This window comes from Pongo pygmaeus, chromosome 1 (genome assembly GCF_028885625.2).
Source record: "Pongo pygmaeus isolate AG05252 chromosome 1, NHGRI_mPonPyg2-v2.0_pri, whole genome shotgun sequence".
NCBI lineage: Eukaryota > Metazoa > Chordata > Mammalia > Primates > Hominidae > Pongo > Pongo pygmaeus.
In genome coordinates, this window is record NC_072373.2 from 146,183,621 (window position 1) to 146,202,283 (window position 18,663).

At 37.9% G+C, this 18,663-nt stretch overlaps 1 protein-coding gene across 7 annotated transcripts in view; it reads left to right on the plus strand.

Moving 5' to 3' along the window:
• TTLL7 (tubulin tyrosine ligase like 7) overlaps positions 1-18,663 on the plus strand; it is a 139,981-nt gene that overhangs the window by 40,483 nt on the left and 80,835 nt on the right. For 4 of the 7 annotated variants that reach the window (XR_010124176.1, XM_054486901.2, XM_063653645.1 and 1 more), the window contains exons 2-5: positions 14,004-14,204; positions 14,417-14,548; positions 16,411-16,532; positions 17,691-17,758. Coding sequence is in view for 5 of the 7 variants with exons in the window: in XM_054486901.2 (XP_054342876.1) it covers positions 14,180-14,204; positions 14,417-14,548; positions 16,411-16,532; positions 17,691-17,758 (347 nt within the window). In the remaining 2 variants the exon portion in view is untranslated. Of the gene's footprint in view, positions 1-9,454; positions 9,480-14,003; positions 14,205-14,416; positions 14,549-16,410; positions 16,533-17,690; positions 17,759-18,663 lie in introns of those variants that run through there. The other 3 variants (XM_063653635.1, XM_054486902.2, XM_063653650.1) reach the window with 3 other exon arrangements.

Consider the following 18,663-nt stretch of genomic DNA (forward strand, 5'->3'; position numbering starts at 1 on the left):
TGTATCACTGATGTATAGTATTTTCATTGTATGAGTGTATTGCAATGTCTTCACTCCCTTGTTGATGTTGATTTGCATTCCTCCTTTCCCTTCACTCTACAATTTTTTTACTATCCATAGAGGTTGTATTATTAATCTTTGTGGTTGTTAATCCTCATAAGTTTAATTATTTTTGGTGGATTGCTTTTCTACAAAATGAATGTGTTGGTTAGTGAGCATTGGTAGCTGGTTTGGGGTCGAACAAGGGGTGTAAACTGTCTAGATTAGCAAACTTCATCTCACTTACCGGGGCTGTTGGCAGTAGCAAGTGAGATCTTTTGTAGCAAATTTCTTCTTTTCTAGATGCTTTCCAAAGCAGATTATGAAAAAAAAGTGAGAGTCCTGCTGGGCAAATGCTTTCTCCTCCAGTCATTACTTGGCCAGGTGATTTCTAAGTCACCCACATTGCTGTGCTTCAAAAGACCAATAGGAGGGAATAGACTTCAGCAGTGGTGTTCTCCCACTTTCCTGGATCACCTGCTGTTGGCCTTCTAGTGCAGTGGTTCTCAGAGCTTTAACCTGCATCAGATTCACTTGGAGGACTTGGTAATTGATGGGCCTCACCTCTAGATTTCTGATTCAGAAGTTCTGGGGTTGGGCCTGAGAATATGCATTTCTAGGAAGTTTGCAGATGATACTGATGCTCAAGTTCAGCATTTCTCAGCCTATTTTATTTTTTGACTCATGGAACTCTTTAGACATTAATATATAATTTCACAATCACCTACATGAATTTTTCTTTTTTTTTAAATTTATTATTATTGTACTTTAGGTTTTAGGGTACATGTGTGCAATGTGCAGGTTAGTTACATATGTATACATGAGCCATGCTGGTGCGCTGCACCCACTAACTCGTCATGTAGCATTAGGTATATCTCCCAATGCTATCCCTCCCCCCTTCCCCCACCCCACAACAGTCCCCAGAGTGTGATGTTCCCCTTCCTGTGTCCATGTGTTCTCATTGTTCAGTTCCCACCTATGAGTGAGAATATGCGGTGTTTGGTTTTTTGTTCTTGCGATAGTTTACTGAGAATGATGATTTCCAATTTCATCCATGTCCCTACAAAGGACATGAACTCATCATTTTTTTATGGCTGCATAGTATTCCATGGTGTATATGTGCCACATTTTCTTTTTTTTTTTTTTTTTTTTTTCTTTTATTGTAATTATTATTATTATTATTATTATTATTATACTTTAGGTTTTATGGTACATGTGCCCAATGTGCAGTAAGTTACATATGTATACATGTGCCATGCTGGTGCACTGCACCCACCAACTCGTCATCTAGCATTAGGTATATCTCCCAATGTTATCCCTCCCCCCTCCCCCCAACCCACAACAGTCCCTGAAGTGTGATGTTCCCCTTCCTGTGTCCATGTGTTCTCATTGTTCAATTCCCACCTATGAGTGAGAATATGCGGTGTTTGGTTTTTTGTTCTTGCGATAGTTTACTGAGAATGATGATTTCCAATTTCATCCATGTCCCTACAAAGGACATGAACTCATCATTTCTTATGGCTGCATAGTATTCCATGGTGTAGATGTGCCACATTTTCTTAATCCAGTCTATCATTGTTGGACATTTGGGTTGGTTCCAAGTCTTTGCTATTGTGAATAATGCGGCAATAAACATACGTGTGCATGTGTCTTTATAGCAGCATGATTTATAGTCCTTTGGGTATATACCCAGTAATGGGATGGCTGGGTCGAATGGAATTTCTAGTTCTAGATCCCTGAGGAATCGCCACACTGACTTCCACAAGGGTTGAACTAGTTTACAGTCCCACCAACAGTGTAAAAGTGTTCCTATTTCTCCACATCCTCTCCAGCACCTGTTGTTTCCTGACTTTTTAATGATCGCCATTCTAACTGGTGTGAGATGGTATCTCATTGTGGTTTTGATTTGCATTTCTCTGATGGCCAGTGATGGTGAGCATTTTTTCTTGTGTCTTTTGGCTGCATAAATGTCTTCTTTTGAGAAGTGTCTGTTCATGTCCTTCACCCACTTTTTGATGGGGTTGTTTGTTTTTTTCTTGTAAATTTGTTGGAGTTCATTGTAGATTCTGGATATTAGCCCTTTGTCAGATGAGTAGGTTGCGAAAATTTTCTCCCATTTTGTAGGTTGCCTGTTCACTCTGATGGTAGTTTCCTTTGCTGTGCAGAAGCTCTTTAGTTTAATTAGATCCCATTTGTCAATTTTGGCTTTTGTTGCCATTGCTTTTGGTGTTTTAGACATGAAGTCCTTGCCCATGCCTATGTCCTGAATGGTATTGCCTAGGTTTTCTTCTAGGGTTTTTATGGTTTTAGGTCTAACATTTAAGTCTTTAATCCATCTTGAATTGATTTTTGTATAAGGTGTAAGGAAGGGATCCAGTTTCAGCTTTCTACATATGGCTAGCCAGTTTTCCCAGCACCATATATTAAATAGGGAATCCTTTCCCCATTTCTTGTTTTTCTCAGGTTTGTCAAAGATCAGATGGTTGTAGATATGTGGCATTATTTCTGACGGCTCTGTTCTGTTCCATTGATCTGTATCTCTGTTTTGGTACCAGTACCATGCTGTTTTGGTTACTGTAGCCTTGTAGTATAGTTTGAAGTCAGGTAGCGTGATGCCTCCAGCTTTGTTCTTTTGGCTTAGGATTGACTTGGCGATGCGGGCTCTTTTTTGGTTCCATATGAACTTTAAAGTAGTTTTTTCCAATTCTGTGAAGAAAGTCATTGGTAGCTTGATGGGGATGGCATTGAATCTGTAAATTACCTTGGGAAGGATGGCCATTTTCATGATATTGATTCTTCCTACCCATGAGCATGGAATGTTCTTCCATTTGTTTGTATCCTCTTTTATTTCCTTGAGCAGTGGTTTGTAGTTCTCCTTGAAGAGGTCTTTCACATCCCTTGTAAGTTGGATTCCTAGGTATTTTATTCTCTTTGAAGCAATTGTGAATGGGAGTTCACTCATGATTTGGCTCTCTGTTTGTCTGTTATTGATGTATAAGAATGCTTGTGATTTTTGCACATTGATTTTGTATCCTGAGACTTTGCTGAAGTTGCTTATCAGCTTAAGGAGATTTTGGGCTGAGACAATGGGGTTTTCTAGATATACTATCATGTCATCTGCAAACAGGGACAATTTGACTTCCTCTTTTCCTAATTGAATACCCTTGATTTCCTTCTCCTGCCTAATTGCCCTGGCCAGAACTTCCAACACTATGTTGAATAGAAGTGGCGAGAGAGGGCATCCCTGTCTTGTGCCAGTTTTCAAAGGGAATGCTTTCAGTTTTTGCCCATTCAGTATGATATTGGCTGTGGGTTTGTCATAAATAGCTCTTATTATTTTGAGATACGTCCCATCAATTCCTAATTTATTGAGAGTTTTTAGCATGAAGGGTTGTTGAATTTTGTCAAAGGCCTTTTCTGCATCTATTGAGATAATCATGTGGTTTTTGTCTTTGGTTCTGTTTATATGCTGGATTACATTTATTGATTTGCGTATATTGAACCAGCCTTGCATCCCAGGGATGAAGCCCACTTGATCATGGTGGATAAGCTTTTTGATGTGCTGCTGGATTCTGTTTGCCAGTATTTTATTGAGGATTTTTGCATCAATGTTCATCAAGGATATTGGTCTAAAATTCTCTTTTTTTGTTGTGTCTCTGCCAGGCTTTGGTATCAGGATGATGCTGGCCTCATAAAATGAGTTAGGGAGGATTCCCTCTTTTTCTATTGATTGGAATAGTTTCAGAAGGAATGGTACCAGCTCCTCCTTGTACCTCTGGTAGAATTCGGCTGTGAACCCATCTGGTCCTGGACTTTTTTTGGTTGGTAAGCTATTGATTATTGCCATAATTTCAGCTCCTGTTATTGGTCTATTCAGAGATTGAACTTCTTCTTGGTTTAGTCTTGGGAGGGTGTATGTGTTGAGGAATTTATCCATTTCTTCTAGATTTTCTAGTTTATTTGCATAGAGGTGTTTGTAATATTCTCTGATGGTAGTTTGTATTTCTGTGGGATCAGTGGTGATATCCCCTTTATCATTTTTTATTGCATCTATTTGATTCTTCTCTCTTTTTTTCTTTATTAATCTTGCTAGCGGTCTATCAATTTTGTTGATCCTTTCAAAAAACCAGCTCCTGGATTCATTTATTTTTTGAAGGGTTTTTTGTGTCTCTATTTCCTTCAGTTCTGCTCTGATTTTAGTTATTTCTTGCCTTCTGCTAGCTTTTGAATGTGTTTGCTCTTGCTTTTCTAGTTCTTTTAATTGTGATGTTAGGGTGTCAATTTTGGATCTTTCCTGCTTTCTCTTGTGGGCATTTAGTGCTATAAATTTCCCTCTACACACTGCTTTGAATGCATCCCAGAGATTCTGGTATGTTGTGTCTTGGTTCTCGTTGGTTTCAAAGAACATCTTTATTTCTGCCTTCATTTCGTTATGTACCCAGTAGTCATTCAGGAGCAGGTTGTTCAGTTTCCACGTAGTTGAGCGGTTTTGAGTGAGATTCTTAATCCTGAGTTCTAGCTTGATTGCACTGTGATCTGAGAGACAGTTTGTTACAATTTCTGTTCTTTTACATTTATTGAGGAGAGCTTTACTTCCAAGGATATGGTCAATTTTGGAATAGGTGTGGTGTGGTGCTGAAAAAAATGTATATTCTGTTGATTTGGGGTGGAGAGTTCTGTAGATGTCTATTAGGTCTGCTTGGTGCAGAGCTGAGTTCAATTCCTGGGTATCCTTGTTGACTTTCTGTCTCGTTGATCTGTCTAATGTTGACAGTGGGGTGTTAAAATCTCCCATTATTAATGTGTGGGAGTCTAAGTCTCTTTGTAGGTCACTCAGGACTTGCTTTATGAATCTGGGTGCTCCTGTATTGGGTGCATATATATTTAGGATAGTTAGCTCTTCTTGTTGAATTAATCCCTTTACCATTATGTAATGGCCTTCTTTGTCTCTTTTGATCTTTGTTGGTTTAAAGTCTGTTTTATCAGAGACTAGGATTGCAACCCCTGCCTTTTTTTGTTTTCCATTTGCTTGGTAGATCTTCCGCCATCCTTTTATTTTGAGCCTATGTGTGTCTCTGCACGTGAGATGGGTTTCCTGAATACAGCACACTGATGGGTCTTGAGTCTTTATCCAATTTGCCAGTCTGTGTCTTTTAATTGGACCATTTAGTCCATTTACATTTAAAGTTAATATTGTTATGTGTGAATTTGATCCTGTCATTATGATGTTAGCTCGATGTTTTGCTCGTTAGTTGATGCAGTCTCTTCCTAGTCTCAATGGTCTTTACATTTCGGTATGATTTTGCAGTGGCTGGTACCGGTTGTGCCTTTCCATGTTTAGCGCTTCCTTCAAGAGCTCTTTTAGGGCAGGCCTGGTGGTGACAAAATCTCTCAGCATTTGCTTGTCTGTAAAGTATTTTATTTCTCCTTCACTTATGAAGCTTAGTTTGGCAGGATATGAAATTCTGGGTTGAAAATTCTTTTCTTTAAGAATGTTGAATATTGGCCCCCACTCTCTTCTGGCTTGTAGGGTTTCTGCCGAGAGATCCGCTGTTAGTCTGATGGGCTTCCCTTTGATGGTAACCCGTCCTTTCTCTCTGGCTGCCCTTAACATTTTTTCCTTCATTTCAACTTTGGTGAATCTGACAATTATGTGTCTTGGAGTTGCTCTTCTCGAAGAGTATCTTTGTGGCGTTCTCTGTATTTCCTGAATCTGAATGTTGGCCTGCCTTGCTAGATTGGGGAAGTTCTCCTGGATAATATCCTGCAGAGTGTTTTCCAACTTGTTTCCATTCTCCCCATCACTTTCAGGTACACCAATCAGACGTAGATTTGGTCTTTTCACATAGTCCCACATTTCTTGGAGGCTTTGCTCGTTTCTTTTTATTCTTTTTTCTCTAAACTTCCCTTCTCGCTTCATTTCATTCATTTCATCTTCCAGGGCTGATACCCTTTCTTCCATTTGATCGCATCGGCTCCTGAGGCTTCTGCATTCTTCACGTAGTTCTCGAGCCTTGGTTTTCAGCTCCATCAGCTCCTTTAAGCACTTCTCTGTATTGGTTATTCTAGTTATACATTCTTCTAAATTTTTTTCAAAGTTTTCAACTTCTTTGCCTTTGGATTGAATATCCTCCCGTAGCTCGGAGTAATTTGATCGTCTGAAGCCTTCTTCTCTCAGCTCGTCAAAGTCATTCTCCGTCCAGCTTTGTTCCGTTGCTGGTGAGGAACTGCGTTCCTTTGGAGGAGGAGAGGTACTCTGGTTTTTAGAGTTTCCAGTTTTTCTGCTCTGTTTTTTCCCCATCTTTGTGGTTTTATCTACTTTTGGTCTTTGATGATGGTGATGTACAGATGGGTTTTTGGTGTGGATGTCCTTTCTGTTAGTTTTCCTTCTAACAGACAGAACCCTCAGCTGCAGGTCTGTTGGAGTACCTGGCGGGCCGTGTGAGGTGTCAGTCTGCCCCTGCTGGGGGGTGCCTCCCAGTTAGGCTGCTCGGGGGTCAGGGGTCAGGGACCCACTTGAGGAGGCAGTCAGCCCGTTCTCAGATCTCCAGCTGTGTGCTGGGAGAACCACTGCTCTCCTCACAGCTGTCAGACAGGGACATTTAAGTCCGCAGAGGTTACTGCTGTCTTTTTGTTTGTCTGTGCCCTGCCCCCAGAGGTGGAGCCTACAGAGGCAGGCAGGCCTCCTTGAGCTGTGGTGGGCTCCACCCAGTTCAAGCTTCCAGGCTGCTTTGTTTACCTAAGCGAGCCTGGGCAATGGCGGGCGCCCCTCCCCCAGCCTCGCTGCCGACTTGCTGCTTGATCTCAGAGTGCTGTGCTAGCAATCAGCGAGACTCCGTGGGCGTAGGACCCTCTGAGCCAGGTGCGGGCTATACTCTCCTGGGGCACCGTTTCCTAAGCCCGTCGGAAAAGCACAGTATTCGGGTGGGAGTGGCCCGATTTTCCAGGTGCCGTCTGTCACCTCTGGAAGGGGAACTCCCTGACCCCTTGCGCTTCCCGAGTGAGGCAATGCCTCACCCCTGCTTCGGCTGGCGCACGGTGCGCTCACCCACTGACCTGCGCCCACTGTCTGGCACTCCCTAGTGAGATGAACACGGTACCTCAGATGGAAATGCAGAAATCACCCGTCTTCTGCGTCGCTCGCGCTGGGAGCTGTAGACCGGAGCTGTTCCTATTCGGCCATCTTGGCTCCTCCCCTGTGCCACATTTTCTTAATCCAGTCTATCATTGTTGGACATTTGGGTTGGTTCCAAGTCTTTGCTATTGTGAACAATGAGGAATTTTTCAATCATATTATAATTTCATAATTTTTACATGTTTTAAAGAAGGGCTTTAAGTTAAAAAATTTGTATCTGCATAATGATAAACATTGTGGTCATCCAGAGTCTTGCTACTCAAAATGTGGTCTGTGAACCAGCATACCTAGAAGCTTGTCAGAAATGCAGACTCTCAGGCTCTACCTCAGACCTAACGAGTCAGATCTGAACTTGAACAGTAGTCCCAGGTGTGCACATTACAATTTAAGAAACACTAATGTAGAACTGACATTAAATCCAATCTGAATAATATTCAAAACAAATAAGCATTTTAATTTTTGATGTTTAAAAAGTGGCATGTTTCATTTACTTTTATTCTCTTTCATATAAGAAAAAGCATGATTTAATATAAGAGAAAGCATATATCAAATTTGGTTTGGGAACCAAGTGCTGAAATTTAATGAAATTAATAATACAAAAATGGACAAAATTTCATTCATGACCTGATATTTGGAAATACTACTTTTTGCATATAAAAAACCGCCTTATTTTTATAATTTTTAGGAAGTAATAGATTTCTTACTGTTAATTGTAATGACCTCTCTGCAAATAATGTTAATGTGTGTGAAGAGTGTTTTTGTCTCAAAGTAAAAGCTTACTTGAATAAATTTTTTGTTACATTTGTTATTTTTCTCTTTTTTTGGAAGTGATAGTAGAAATATCTTTCATCCGATAATTACAATTTAGGGATCTGGAGAAGATTATCTTGAGACGTATTTGCAAAATTGTTACTTTAAAATTTTCTTATAACTTGTTTTTCAATATCAGTGTTCATTATATCTCTTTTCTTTAAACGATTATCTATGAGGATAATAATCTATCTTTTAGGGTTTTGAAGGTCAGAGTTTTATATGTATAAACCTCAAAAAGTGCCTGGCACATAGGATGTTTTACATAAGTGATGATATCAACCCCATCCTTCTCTTCCTCTTTGTTGTCTTCTTGGTCTTCCTCATTATCATTGTTACAATCCATAGCAAGCTCAGGATAGAGTTTAATTAATTATCTACTGTGTGAAGCCAGGGGCAGACTGGACTCAATGTCTTAGTCTGCTCAGGCTGCTATAATAAAGTATAATAGACTAGGTAGCTTAAACAATAGATATTTATTTCTCACAGTTCTGGAGGCTGGGAAGTCTAAGATAAAAAAGATTCAAGACAATTAGGTTCCTGGTGAGGGCTATCTTCCTGGCTTTCAGAGGACTGCCTTCTCACTATGTTCTTGGGCTCCAGCTTTTAACGTAGATTCAATCGAACAAAATCAAGCATCTTTGCGAAATCTTCAATATGTTATATTTAAAGGCTGAATTTTGAAGGTAGCACAAAAAGTGGGAAGGAATATGGGTTTCCTTCCCATACTTCTTCTAATAGGTAGAAGACACAAACCACTTCAACCTATTAGATGTGTGACTTTTTGTGCAAGTTTCTTAACCTTGGAGCCTACATTTTCGCTTATATAAAATGGGAATAAAAGGTACTGGGTATTTGTTGGGTGGACTAAATAAAGTTATGTGAAAGTAGATACTGGTTTGTACTGGTTCTTTTCTCCTTCCTCTTGTCACAACAAAACAGCTCTTATTATGTTTTTATTTAATATTATTTTACATATTTTTAAAAACCCTATTTTTGGATCCTCTTGACTTTTTGTTTGATTATCTTAGTAATCTTTGGGTGAGCTAAAAATTAATGTACAAAGACCTCATATATTATATTTACTGGGGTATGGATTTGGGGTTGCTGGAGAAGGTCTGAGTTTCCTTTGTGTTTCCTTCTTTTACGTAAAAGAAGTTTGTCTTCATCTTTTGCCGTAAAATATATCAGCAATGTTATCTTCATTGGTTGCCATTTTAGACTTTAGGGGTGGAAAGAATAAATCTTTTACTTTTGCACCCTAAGAATTTATATCTGCTAAGTGGAAAATTAAAGGATAGGAATTTGATTTGACTCCTTGTTCAGTTCTCTTTCTACCATATTATACTTTCATTTAAATGAAATAAAAGTATTTTCACCTAAATGGAGAACACAGTCTGATGATTTTGGTTATCAACATGATAGTATTGATACAAGATTTTATCACATATATTTTACTTTTTTGAACAGGTAATACATACACAGAGTAATAAAGGTAAGTACAAATAAGTCTCCCTTAGCCCCACCCCAGCCATAGCAGGCCACAACTACTCAGTGGATATGTTCCATATATTCCTCTGTTGGTTTGCTCAAATGGCAGTGTAATATGTAAACTTTTATGTACTTTGCTTTTTCCACTTAAAAATGTGGGTTAGGGCCGGGCACAGTGGCTCATGCCTGTAATCCTAGCACTTTGGGAGGCCAAGGCGGGCGGATCACCTGAGGTCGGAAGTTCGAGACCAGCCTGACCAACATGGAGAAACCTAGTCTCTGCTAAAAATACAAAACAATTAGCCAGCTGTGGTGACGCATGCCTGTAATCCCAGCTACTTGGGAGGCTGAGGCAGGAGAATCACTTGAACCCGGGAGGCGGAGGTTGCAGTGAGCCAAGATTGTGCCGTTGCACTCCAGCCTGGGCAATAAGAGCAAAACTTCGTGTCAAAAAAAAAAAAAAAAAAAAAAGTGGGCTAGGTGCGGTAGCTCATGCCTGTAATCTCAGCAGTTTGGGAGGCTGAGGCGAAAGGATAACTTGAGGCTAGGAGTTTGAGACCAGCCTGGTCAACATAGTGAGACCCCATCTCTAAAATAATAAATAAATAAATAAATAAATAATAATAATAATAAAAGCCAGTTGTGGTGGTGTACACCTGTAGTCCCAGCTACTTGGGAGGTTAAAGCAGGAGGATTGTGGAGCCCAAGAGTTCAAGATTACAGTGAGCTATGATTGTCTCTAAAAAACATTATAAATGAATAAAACAAAATACATAAATAAAATTTTTTTAAAGTGAAAAGTAATACATTGTAAATTATATGTATTTGCTTCTCAGAGCTCGATGACTAGTTCTCTTTTCTCTCAGCTCTCATGAATTGATTGGTTGTTTTTTTTTTAAGACATGCTCTGCTGCCAGGCTGTAGTGCAGTGGCATGAACACAGCTCACTGCAGCCTTGACCTCCCTAGCTCAAGCTATCATTCCTTCTTAGCCACCCAGGTATCTGGGACTACAGGCAGGCACCACCATGCCTGGCTAATTTTTTAATCTTTGTAGAGATGTTGCTCAGGCTGGTCTCAAACTCCTGGTCTCAAGCGATCCTCCTGCCTAGGCCTCCCAAAATATTGGGATTATTTATAGGCATGAGCCATGGTGCCTGGCTAATTAACCGATTTATTAACTCAGTGTCTTAGCCTGTGTGTGCTGCTATAACAAAATGCCACAAATTGGATAACTTATAAACAATAGAAATTTATTTCTCAAATTTCTGAAGGCTGGGAAGTCCACATCAAGGTGGTGGCAGGTTCATTGACGGTGAGGGCTGCTGTTTCTGCTTCCAAGATGGTGCTTTGTTGCTGCACCTTCTGAAGGAGATGGATGCTGTGTTCTCATGGTGGAAGGGATGGAAAGGTTGAATGCTGTGTGAAGCCTTGATTATAAAGTCCTTCCCATTCATGAGGAAGGAGCCCTCAGGACCCAATCACCTTCTAAAGGTCCTACCTCATCATACTATTTCATTGGGGACTATGTTTCAACATGAATTTTGGAGGGACACAAATATTCAAACCATAGCACGCATTAACAAGTGCTTATTGAACACTATGTTCAGGCACTATTCTAGGACCTGGGAACAGAGGAGTGAACAAGATAGAAGAAAACCATCTTTTTGGCAGGTGATTATGATAAGGGTAAAAATAAGGCCTCTGATAGCCCAAAAGAGGGAGAAATGAATTTCTTCAGATATAATCAGAGAAAGCTTTCAGGAAAAAGTGGTGTTTTATGTGGAATTTAAGTGTGGTAGAAGCTCAACGGAAGAATAGGGAAGAAATGGTACTCTAGCACAAATGTACTGGAATTATTTTGGTTTTGTTTCAATTTCGTGTATCTATTGTTGCTTGACAGTTCTATGTTCAAGGTTAACATTTGCTTGAAATTTTGGAAAATTGATTCCTTTTTGAAATAAATTCTGTTTCTTTATCTTAAAAATCATTTTGGGCTCACCATCAAATTTTTTTTGTTTTTGTTTTTTTTTGTTTTTGTTTTTGAACTAGATAGGAAAACAGGATTTTTATGGGTAATTTTTACCTATTTGGTCTTTTTCAAAAAGTTATGAGTTTTCTTTTACTTTTTTTCTTATAATTTCATGTGTTGTTATAATTAGCTATTATTTGTTGCATTGTCATCGTGTGCTTCCAGTAGAGGTTCTCAACCTTGGCTGCACTGGAATCATATGAAGAGCTTTAGAAATGCTGATGGTTGGGCCCCACTTGGTTCTGGGGTGTGGCCTGGACAGCAGGATTTTCAAAAGCTCCTCACTCTGGCAATTCTGCTTTGCAGCCAAGGTTGAGAAGCCATTGGCTTAAAGCATTTCAGAGGTAACTGAAACATGCTTTCTGCTTTTGGAAAGTAGGTAACTATGGTTTCAAATGAGTGGTGGGCTAAATTTTGTCATCTCAAATCTCTTGCTTCGAATAAAGCTGATTAGAATTGCCATGGTTGAATGAAGTCCTTGAGTTTGTTAAAGCACTTTGACTAAGGCACAAATGGAATTAAGTAAAGCGCATATATGCATAGTATAATTTTAAGAACTTTAAATTCCTGTATGCCTTGAGGAAGGGATAAAAGTTCTTGTTTTGAACTCTGTACGAATCAGTCATTTGACTTATTATTTAAGTCAAAAATTAACAAATTTGTTTTTAGAATCTAGTATAGTCAGGTGAAGCTTGTTTTTAAAGTCTTGTTGACTTTGTTGCCTACTTTCAATGTAATAAGTATTCTGTTACTGTAAAGGGGATCTTTGTTTACTTGAGTAACAAGATGTTGGACAAAAAACTTGTAAACTCAAATAGTTACCTCCCTGAGGTTTCAGAGAGCCTCCAGAAAGAAACTGAACTAAACTTTACACTACTCCTTTCTTTTATTCTGAGAAGTGATCTAGTCTGTTTTCAGCTTGGCATTGGGAGCTGAGATCAGTTTAAAGATGTTTTACTGTAAATTCACTGTTTGAAGTATTGCAGATTCCCAGAATATGGCCATATCTTGTGGCATGTACTGCAGTAGGGTTGCAAACTTCTCATTTGTCTTTATATTATGTTAGCATGGGGTCTGAAAATAGGGGAGCTTAATGAATAGAATAATTAGAATTGGGTTTAAAGTCCAAGTTTTCTATTTCTAAGCCATGTTACCTTGATTTATTTAACTTATCTAGCCTTAGTTTCTTTTCCTGGAAAATAGGGAGAAATGATACCTAAATTTAAAGTTTGTTAATGAAATAAAATATTTAAAATGCTTAATAGAATGCCTACATACAGTTGGTCTGTAATAAATAAAAGTTCCCCAGTTTTGATATTAAATTATACTAGAGAATCATTTTAGTAAAAATGATACCTGAGAACAAATAAAACCCTAAATTTTCTTTAATATTGAAACATTAATAATAATGAATATTTGGGGTGATATAGGACTCACATTTTATGTAGCTGAATGTTGGATGTTTCTGAATTTCTGATAAACTTGAAAATCTAATAAAGGTGTTGATATTATACCTTTGCTTTTCATAATAGGTTTTATCATTTTTCATTGTGTTTATAGATATTTTGTAAGAAGTGAAGGATTCTTACAATATGAAGGAGAAATTAGAAAGTTGATAGTACAGACTGAACGATATGGTATTGTTAGGGCATAAATGCCTACGTTCATATATTTGCAATGAAAATACAAGCAAAGTGTACTATAGGCCATGTTGAGATGTAGCCAGATCAAATTAGTTCATTCATTATTGCATTCCTCTGTGTGCCTGAATAAAATCATCATAATAATGACCCCAACCATTTTCTGTCCTTCAAAACTGTTCTCATTTTTTAAGGCACAATTCAAGATGTGGTTTACTTTATGAAGTTGTCCCCCATACTCCCTTATAAAGGAATCACTTCTCTGCATTCTGTCAACATGTGACCTCTACCCTGCCTGGCACTTTTCACTGTCTCATATTAAAAGCAGTGTTTCAGGCATTGGGTTGAAGGTTGTGTGGGTTTCTAAATAAGACATTCTGGCATTGACATTAGAAGGATTTTCATTTAATCTCTGTGTTGTAATTTTCTTTGTAAAGATACACAAAATAATTTGTCCTTTCTAAGCTCAGCTTATCTGTAAGATGGGGATAAAAGCTTCTACCTTACAGGTTTGTTGAAAGATTGAATGGTATAATATAAATGCCTAAGATAGTAAGTGTTCAATAAATGGTAGTGAATATTGTTATTGCTGTTATTGTTTATGTATAGCATATTATTTATTGAATATACATGTGACACGTGACTTAATAAAACCTCTTCCCCTAGACTATGCATTCTTTCAGGATAGGAAACCATCACTTGGCATTTTGCATAAGGTTTAATAAACTGATTAACAATTATTTGTTGATTGAACACATTAACTTTCACCTTGACTTTTAAAAAGAATAGTCTTGGCATATATGAAAAAAAAGTCAAAAAAGTTTTTTCTAAATGACCTTGTTTTAAAATCACTGCAGGTACCTTGTTATCCCATAACTTTGGTATCCTGAAATCTGAGGATTCCAACAAGATAATATGATAAGAACTTTCAGTGATTTGGGGCCATATCCTACTTAGACTAATGTGGAATTTCCAGATTTCCTGAGAGTTTGGTACAGCAGCACACACTGCTTGCTAATCAGCACAGGCAATAATGCCATCTCTGCCTCAAGAAGGAGGTAGGGAAATTGACTTAACTATGTTACAAAATATGGAGGTGTTATACATCATTACTGTTAATATTTTTAAAGTATTAAAAATTAATTGGGGACTTTTTAAAGTACCAGGATTTATAATTTTACCTTGCTGTGGGGTGGGGGTGGTATTTGTGTTGTCTGGTGTAGATTTTTGTCATTTCAGTGTTATCTGATTATTTTACATTTTTTTAAAGTTATTCAGGGACCCTCTCCCCTGGATTTGAATACAGAATTACCTTATCAAAGCACAATGAAAAGGAAAGTCAGAAAGAAGAAAAAGAAGGGAACCATTACAGCAAATGTTGCCGGGACAAAGTTTGAAATTGGTAGGTTTCCTTAGAAGCAATCATGGGATTCTCATAATTGCTGGAAAAACTGATTTGGTATTAAAAACAATGTAGAAATCCAGAGAGATAACTATCTTTTATATAATGGATTTTTAAATGCCTTCTATAAAATTTCTAACATATTAGAAGGATTCTTTTTCTGTGTAGTAGAGGATGATATCCTTAAAAAGATCCCAACTGATTTCTAAAATCTCAGTTCAAACACTTAATATGATTAGACAGCTTAGCTGAAAAAAGGGACTTGACATTGTATTTTTGTTTGAAGTTTAATTTTGTCAGCTCTTCAAGCTTTGAGTTTCATAATAAGATAGGTTTATATATGACTGACCTGACAAATTTGAATTTATGAATGTAAAGAAAAAATGGATCTTTCCAATATTCATATATAACCTGAATGTTCCTAGCCTCATGGGTTTGTGTATACGTAAATAACCAAATTTAAGTAACACATTACATTCCTTCTTCTTTTTTTTTTTTTTTTTTGAGACGGAGTCTCTGTAGCCCAGGCTGGAGTGCAGTGGCGCAATCTTGGCTCACTGCAAGCTCCATCTCCCGGGTTCACGGCATTCTCCTGCCTCAGTCTCGCGAGTAGCTGGGACTACAGGCGCCTGCCACCACGCCTGGCTAATTTTTTGTATTTTTAGTAGGGACGGGGTTTCACTGTGTTAGCCAGGATGGTCTCGATCTCCTGACCTCGTTATCCGCCCGCCTTGGCCTCCCAAAGTGCTGGGATTACAGGCATGAGCCACCGTACCCAGCCTATGTTCCTTCTAAACGTAACTGCTAGGAGTTCCATTTATCTCACCAAGGTCTTCCCAGGTATCTTTGAGATGCTGCAGGCAGTGTCTCTCATATACTCAGGAACAGTTGTGCTCCTGACATGCTCTTCTGAATTTGTTATTGTTTTCTGCTTGTGAGCCAGGTAAGGAATAGTCTGTGTTGCTATTGCCCTTGCTCTTTACATGAGCTGTAGGTGGCACAGCAGCTTCTGAGTCCTCAGGATGCCAAAGCTGCATGGTGGTCTGTGACAGATGAGAGAGGAATGTTCCTTTCCCCAACTCTTGGGATTGTACACTGTCACCTGAGACTACGCCATTCTGTTAAGATTCAAGATTCTGTTAGAAGCCAAAAATTACCTGAAGTCTTCTGCTTATCTTTATTCCACACTTGAAATTCAGTGAAAGAAAAATGCCAATATGTTAATTGTAAAATCTAGATTGGAGAGGAACACATGAATAGTTTGTACTAAAAAGGAAATGTTCCTCTGAGCATAAACGTTTTCAGTAGGATTAGAGGGTTGGGAGCAGTGGAGAACCAAATCCAAATCTCTCCTGTGAATATTGCTTCATTATTTCACATCCTAAGTAAACATAGATGAGTTGATTTTAAGTACTAAAAATAATTTGAACTAGGGAGGTGGAAAGTATGGCATAGGTGTGATGATCAGGGGATATTTTTACTTTTGTTCTTTTGTACCTAACCCAAGGTCATAAAAAAAGCTATAAAAAGTACATTTTCCTGAGTAGACGTGTTGTCTCAGCTGTGTGTGTTTTCCTTGTGCCATAAATAATCACTAAACCCTTTGGCAGTTTTGTGTACCTGTTAAACCTGAGAAGATTGAAAGGAAGGATTTTTGGGTGCAACTGAAAAACAATTCTCAGTTCCTACTGAGAATAATTTGGCCCTAGATAAAACTGTTGTAACTAAAAATAAGGTTAGGCTGTAACTAATATTTTTCAAATGAAATACTGTGAACTAAAATTTATATAGAAAAATGTTTCTGCAATTAATATATTTCAGAAGTATTTTAATTTTGGTTTAACTTAACTGTTTACTTGCAGTTCGTTTAGTAATAGATGAAATGGGATTTATGAAAACTCCAGATGAGGATGAAACAAGTAATCTTATATGGTGTGATTCTGCTGTTCAGCAGGAGAAAATTTCAGAGCTGCAAAATTATCAGGTAGGAAATTAATCATGACCAGTTAGTGGTATAAGGAAAGTTATATGGATTCCACCATAACTTTTTTAGATAGGTTCTTAATCTGTTGCCTTATTACATTTCAGTTCTTACTCACCTGAATAGCCTGTTTCGTTGCTATCCAGTTGTATTGGCTCTTTGCATGAAGCCTGCATCTTTTGCAGCTTAAGTTTTAACCTCTTTCTATCTTTAGGGAAGAATCAATAGAAAAAACCTCTTCTGGCTGGGCGCCGTGGCTGACACCTGTAATCCCAGCATTTTGGGAGGCCAAGGCGGGTGGATCACGAGGTCAAGAGATTGAGACCTTCCTGGCCAACATAGTGAAACCCCGTCTCTACTAAAAATACAAAAATTAGCTGGGTATGGTGGCACACGCCTGTAGGCCCAGCTACTCAGGAGGCTGAGGCAGGAGAATTGCTTAAACCTGGGAGGTGGAGGCTGCAGTGAGCTGAGATCGGGCCACTGCGCTACAGCTTGGTGACAGCAAGACTCCATCTCAAAAAACAAACAACAACCAAAAAAAAAAAAAACCTCTTCCTAAGATGGTGCTTTAAAGATGTAGAGTAGATTGCATAGGGAGACCAGGATGCAGAAATACTTGTGATGTCAGCTATATGTAATCTGGTCTCATTCTTTTATTTTTAGAACATAATACCAACTTATTTTCAGAAGAAAATAGACCTCAAACTAAAAAGCCAAATATAAGGAATTCTAGAGAATTGACAGTTTGTATAGACCTAGACCTTCTTCATTTATTAGTTTAGAAGGTAATATAAAATTGACTGTAGTGAACAAATAAGTCATTTTTACCAGTGCTTATGTCTGTGAATATAGTGAATCTAGAATAACAAAAGTAATTTGGATACTGAATTATCACTATTCAACCTAGAAAATTATAACTTTACTATCTATGTAGATATTCTTTTGTATTTTCTTTAAAATTTTGCAGTTTTATTCTCTGATTACCATACTCTTTAATTCTACAAATTCACTGTAGGTCATTTAATGTTAAATCTTTTAGATTAATAATTGGCAGTTTATTAAAACATAAAACTCAAAGGATGGATAGAATTGTATTGTCATATACATGAATATAATTAATTCACTGAGAATATTAATATTTACCTTTTTATTTTCCAGAGGATCAACCATTTTCCAGGAATGGGGGAGATCTGTAGGAAGGATTTCTTAGCAAGAAATATGACCAAGTAATCTTTATTTTCTTGTAATGGAGAAGACCTGTTCAAAATTTATACCATAACTACTGTAGTGCTATCTTTCACAAGGTTACATTGATTTGAAATGATATTTAGATGAGAGTGACAGAATTTTAGAGCTAGAAAGGTCTTAGAAGGTCTCTGGTTCCAGTCTTCCACTTTGCAGAGGAGGTAAATGAGGGTCAGAGAAATGAATATCTTGCACAAGCTCAAGCAAATTGTTAATAGCAGAGGTGGAACAGAATCAGTCTCCAGAATCTCAGGCCTCTTTACTGCAACTTGTTGCCTCTTTAGTAACAGAGTTTTATCATTTAAATGTAAGAGGTTATCTGTATATGTCATTTAAGAGATACTTGTTTATTTTCAGTCAAATTTTGCAGGAACTAATTTGTTGCATTATAAGCTGTGTGTGTGTGTGTGTGTGTGTGTGTGTGTTTGTGTGTGTTTTCATATTGGTGATTGAGCATTTAATATGTGCCAGGGATTGTACTAGGTACATGTATGCACACACTTACTCAAAGACACATGTATATATGCTCACCAAGGGATACACATGCACAGATATTTGTCTTTGCAACCAATATTTGGAGTAACAATCTACTTTCTTGGAAAAGCTGATAATAAGTACCCCAGTCTTTTACTTAATAAACTGAAAAATTTTTATGCAGTTTATATTCCTGTTGACTAGGGGTTTTTGCCTTTTTTTTTGGCTTAAGAAAGTTGAGTGATAAACTGATAATTTTTTAAAAAAGAAGACAATTCACAGAGATTTAGTAAACTTTCTGACTCTAAAAAATGGTAGTATAAAAGGTAATAAAAAACTGTTCCCTGTGGGTGACCCAGAGACTCAAAATAATTTGTAAAGAAGCAATATAAATAGTATTTGCCTGAATAAT